Raw genomic sequence first — 5,822 nt, forward strand, 5'->3', positions numbered from 1 at the left:
TCCTTTCTCACAGCTTTTTCTCAGCCATGCCCAGCATGAACACTGATAAAAACAGCAATGGCTGTACTCGTGTTACATTTTAAATCCAAGGTTTTCTTTCCTTATTTCATTCCCCACCTTTGGTACCTTGAATTGCATTTTTTAGAACCTTGAAGTAAATTATTTTAATGTATCCTTCCCTTAACCCAAACAATTACTTGCAATATACGAAGACAACAGAGTATCTTCCAAGAAACCAGTTTTGTTCTGCTGTTGTATTTTGAATCAGATTGTGCTCCATTGGATGCAAATCTGCATCAGCTCTCACTCCAATCCTGAGATGAAAAGCAAATAAATTCGATATAACCCAGGACAGAGTAATACCAAGTTACAGTAAATTAAGCTGTGGGTAACAGTGTGAGGGAGATGCTGAAAGTCCACAGGATCACAGCACCAGACACCCAAAACACATGAAAAATAGACTTTCTGTAAAAGCAGTGATGAGTGGTTATTTGGGGGGGATTTACCTGCAAGTTTGTTACTTATTTAACTGGTGGGTTGAGCATGCTGAAACCAGAGAGTAAATAATATGGAGCTAGATTGTGTTACTATTAAACTAACAAATATGATACCTGGAAGGGGATGTTGGGGAAAGTGAGTTAGAAAAGTGGCATCAATTTGCAGTTTTGAAATATCCAAGAACTTGATGCCAAAGCCAGGTGTGAGGAACACACCTGTGATGGAATGGAACAGAGCAGGTTGTGCTCTAAGGTTGGGAAACTTAAAGATTGCTGAAGTATTGAAGAGGTAAATATAGTAAAATCCTTCCTGAAATGAAAGTATTGATTAAGAAAGCAAGTTAAAGGTGAAACTAAAGTGTGTTTTTTTTAGAAATAACTAAAACAATTTGAAAAAGGCCCTAAAAATGTACAGGAAGCAGGTACTGGGCTTGCAGGTGTTACTTAAGAGCATAAACAAGTTCTGCGGTAAGAGGAAAAAAAAGCAACAAAGAACAAATGTTACAGTTTGATCTTGGCTCCTCCCAGGACAGGGTAGCAGTTGTCTGGCTGGCAACTGACGCTTCCTAATTACTGACTTTTTTTAAAGCAAACACACAAAGATCTCAGCTTTCAAACTGCAAGTTTAGATTAATGCTGCAGTTCCCCACTCCCTGAACTGCCACCCATCTCTTTAAAAGTACAGTTTAATACTCTGAAGGACACAGTTAAAAATCCAAAGCACAGCACTCAGATTGTGAGTTCACAGTCAATGCAGGAGCTACAGAAACATCCTTTCATAATCAAGATTTATTTGGCTTTTGTTTGGTGATCACAAACACTATCAACAATTTTACAATTGTTTTTATTCACACAGGTTTTTTTTTCATCTAAAAACTAATTGGTTTTTTTCCTAGCACTATTTCAAATATTTTTCACTCAATCTTTGTAGACAAGCTGTCTTTTAAAACTAAATGTGAATTTCCAGTATCTCAAATATTGACATAACAAGTTCCATCTGCCAAGCAGAAACTTTTACTTAAGACAGTATTTAAAGATATAAAATAAAAGTTTCCAATCTTTTGCATCACAGCTACAAAGTTGTTGGAAAAAAATAAAGCTGCAACTACCAAAAATAACTTTGTCACTGATATACATCACTCAGCAAGAAATCCACCACTAGGGAGCAGTTTTATTAGATAAGCAATTCTACTGATGGTACAACCATAGAGAAAGATAAATAACTAAAATGTTAAGACATTCTCAACACATCATTATGAATTCCAAAGTCTGATCTGTGTTATGCTTCATTTTTATAGGATAGAAAACTGTCCCTTGGAGTCTGTGGAACATGAGGCCTAATCAAGGCCTCAAAGCCCCCTCCTTAATTAACACACTGTTAATTTCTGGTTTCATAGAAAACAGACAACCAGTACATGATTTTACCACTTAAAAAAAGCATTTACACTTATCTAAATATGTAAAAAAATGGGTTGAGTCGGGATTCTCTCCTTTTTAAAAATGTGTTTTCTAGAACTACTAAAAAACTTGCATTTACAAAATAGCTGATAAAAATATTCCTCTGAATTGTACAAGAAGAAAGGTGTAAGGACCACCAGTTACAGATGTGGGAGCAGGTATCACTCAGACTTCACTTCTTTCTCTGCAGCTGCATCAGGTGCTGGGGTCTGGAAAGGGAAAATAAAAACAGAACACTTCAGTGCAGGAAGTTTTTAATGGCTCAGATTAGTCTGGAGTGGTTTTAGGGCACAAAAGGACAGAATAACCCTGACTTGTTCCTGGAGATTTCTCTTGGCTCATGATCTGCTAAACCAAGCTGTCACAAAAAGGCTCCTTGGATCCACCAGGATGGATTTCAGGATGTTGATTTGTTACTAAACACACATTACAAATAATTTTAGTTCTAATTGGAATTACTGCCTTTGTGACAGAAGAAACTTGAGCTTTTACACAGCTACAGTTACATATGAGGTGTTTAGAAAATACATGAGGTAACACTTCATGCCTTTAAATTTCAGTGCCACACTTAAAATACTCTTCAAACCTTAACCCTGTTTTATTTCTTAGGAAACAATAATATCCAACATTACAGACTCTGCCTCTTCTGGACTTTGGTATACAATTACACCTGGAATTTTGGGTGGTGTGACCAAGCCATCTTCCATTCTTTGTAAATTGACTGTAATTCCTTGTAAATAACCTCTGCAGCAGTGAACTAAAGGGACCCCAGGTGGGAATGCTGCCAAATTTGCTTCTGCTGCTGAAATATTACAAGCACCGATTAAAAGACTGCAATAATGCCAAAAATCGAGTCAGCTGAAGAACTCATAGCACAACTTATTCACACTGCTTGCAAATGACCAACTGTTAGCCCAGAGTGAATCCTCCTGTTCACTGAAGTACCATCCTGTACCTTCCTTGCCCACCAAACCCCATCATCTACTTAAAACCAAAATACTCCACTGAACTCCTGAAAATGAGGGGACATTCACTGTCACAGAAACCTGACACCAGCTCTAGATCTATTACCACACTTGGGTTTCATTCACTTGCCCTGATAAAAGGCACTGCTTTTCCCTGCAGATCTTGTCCTAAATTTGTAACTGACTTGTGTCTGCTTTCCAGGAATACAATACAGAGTGGAGGATGCTATAAGTGACTCCAAAAAGTTTAGCCACAGGGCCACTCTGTCACTGTGCTGCAGCCAAGACTCACCTGGCACAGCCACTTCTCCAGCAACAACAGCTCATTAATTGTACTTTGTCCTTGCAACAACCTGTCCCTTCTCCCAGCACTGCCTGTCAATGTCACCCCAACTTTGCTCCAATCAACCCTGGGTTTTCACTCAAGACTCCTCCCAGGAAAAAGGAAAAAAGTATTTAATTTGTAAAAAAAAAAAAAAAAAAAGTTCTGTAGCAAAAAATTTTAAATATAATACTATTCTCAGTAACAGCAAAACCCAAATCCAGCCCTCCAAACTTCCAAACTTCACCTCCTCAGCTTTAGCTTCCCCATTTTCTGCAGGCAGGTTGTCCTTTGTCTGTTCCTGGTTTGTCTCTTCTGCCTGTTTTCCTTTAGGCCCCTTCTTCCCCTTGGACTGAGTTTTCTTCTCCTCAGTTTTATCCTACAATGCAATACATTTTCAGTTAGTCAACTGCTATGACCTTCCAGGTAAACCTTGGAAGTAATAAAAAGCACAGAAAACCGAGATGGATTTGCTAAGCTACCAACAACCCCTGATCACCCACTTACAAAATACTTCAGAATTACGTAATTGCAACACACTGACTTTTATACTTTGATTGCCAAAATATATTTTTCTTCATTAACAGTTATTTAAAAAGCCCACCAAGTAACTCCATAATGAGCAAACTTCTCACAACTGGAAAAAATACTGTGAGTGAAGTTTTTAAAACTGACAAAGTTGATGCGAAAAATTATTTTTTTGATGAATCAAATAAAAAAACCTTTGACTGTTAATTAATAGCTTGAAGCAGTTTTAAGTAGAAAATCAGTATCACACATATCAGTCGACACTGCAAAGAAAAAAATTAAAAAATTACAACTCAGTTACATTGGAAAACTTCCCCAGATTCTTTGGGCTTACAGCCCTGAGAGTGGGAACACACTGAAACTCAAACCACCAAATGAAGGTGGATTCCAGATCAGTAACTGCTCAGGAGGATTAATACAATGAAAACATCAGGAAGTCTGCAAAGATTATTACTTTATCTGAAATTAGAGAATCACAGAACAGTTTGGGTTGAGAGAGATCTTAAAGATCATCTCATCCAACCCCCAACACCTCCCACTGTCCCAGGAGCTCCCAATGTCCAGCCTGGCCTTGGGCACTGCCAGGGATCCAGGGGCAGCCCCAGCGGCTCTGGCAACCCCATCCCAGCCCCTGCCCACCCTGCCAGGGAACAATCCCTGCCCAAGTTGCCAAGATCCAGCCCTGCCCTCTGCCCCTGGCAGCCATTCCCTGGCTCCTGGCCCTGCAGCCCTTGGCAATTGTCTCTCTTTATTTTTCTTATTGACTCCCTTCAGGTACTGCAAGGCCACAGTGAGGTCATCCCAAAGCTCTTAATCAATATATCACAAAGAAAAGCTTGTAATGACAAAGGAACGCTTAACAACACAAACAGCAGCAAGCCAACAGACACAAGGCCACTTTTAATTCTTCCAAAGAACAAAGAATTTTACACCTCACTTATTTGCACAGCAAAAGCTGTGCTGAAAAATGCAAAGATCACACAAATCCACTTTCTTACACACACACACACAAACACCTGAAAGCTTGACCACGTGAATGGAAGCTCACGTGGTTGTTAAGTGGTTGGTTGATACACTTTTTCTCTGTCCTAACACACTGCTTTAAAACATCAGTAGATGTATTTTATCTCCTCTTGTTACAGAGATGAAAGACAACGCTATGCACACAATCATTCAGTTTGGAGAAGTCCTCCAAGATACTCCAGTCCAACTTTAACTGAGCACCACCCTGTCAACCAGAGCAGAGCAGTCAAACAACACCCAGGCCGATCCTCGGACACCTCCAGGGATGGTGACTTCACCACCTCTCTGGGCAGCTTTTCCAATGCCTGACCAGCCTTGCTGTGAAGAAATTCCTCCTGATGTCCTAACACACAGCTGCTTTGACAGTCAAGTAGTTCCACCCAATACCAAACCACAATGTAACACGCATGGAGCTGTGCCCGCACTTCCACACAATGCCTGGAGCTTAACAAGTCTCTACGTACAGAGTGATGGAATGTACCTGTAAATACTGGCAAAAGCACATTGAAATAACTCTTCAGCTAAGTGAGTGTTCTCACAAGGAATAAAACCATTCCAGCACGGCGCACCGAGGATACTACGCGGGATGCCCCCAAGCACCACCCCCCCTCCCTGCCCTCTTCCAATTCATTCTCACCTTTGCCGCTAACTTTTTAGGTTTCGGCTCTGCTTTGGCAGGCGCGGGTTTCTGAGGAGAGAGAACAAGTCAGGGAGGAATCCAGCCCTCGGGGACCCGTCCCGGGCACGGCCTCCCGCCCATCCCGGCAGGGCCCCGCCGCTCGGCACTTACCGCGGAGAGCCGCGCCGATCGCCGCTTGGGCTGCGGGCGGGGAGAGAGCGACAAACAGAGGAAGAGGGAGAGAGAGAGAGAAGGCGTGAGGGGCGGGCGGTCCGGGGGCAGCCCCGCCTGCCCCGCCGCCCTGCCCGCTCCTTACCTCCTCGGGGGCGTCCCCGTCCGCCACCGTCACCTGCAACACACACGGCGCGTCAGCGGGGCGGGCCGGGACCGGCCTCTCGCCGCCCCCGCCC

The 5,822-nt window shown here is 42.2% G+C and overlaps 1 protein-coding gene across 1 annotated transcript; it reads right to left on the bottom strand.

Annotated features, from left to right (window-relative positions):
* Positions 1–1,268: 1,268 nt before the first annotated feature.
* Positions 1,269–5,818, bottom strand: HMGN1 (high mobility group nucleosome binding domain 1; the record flags this gene model as incomplete). The annotated part of the gene is made up of 5 exons (XM_015635793.1): positions 1,269–2,164; positions 3,490–3,621; positions 5,431–5,481; positions 5,584–5,613; positions 5,729–5,818. Coding segments are annotated over 5 exons (351 nt in total), but the record flags the coding sequence as incomplete, so codon positions are not given.
* Positions 5,819–5,822: the final 4 nt, after the last annotated feature.

The sequence above is a fragment of the Parus major genome, chromosome 1, assembly GCF_001522545.3.
Source record: "Parus major isolate Abel chromosome 1, Parus_major1.1, whole genome shotgun sequence".
Classification (NCBI taxonomy): Eukaryota; Metazoa; Chordata; class Aves; order Passeriformes; family Paridae; genus Parus; species Parus major.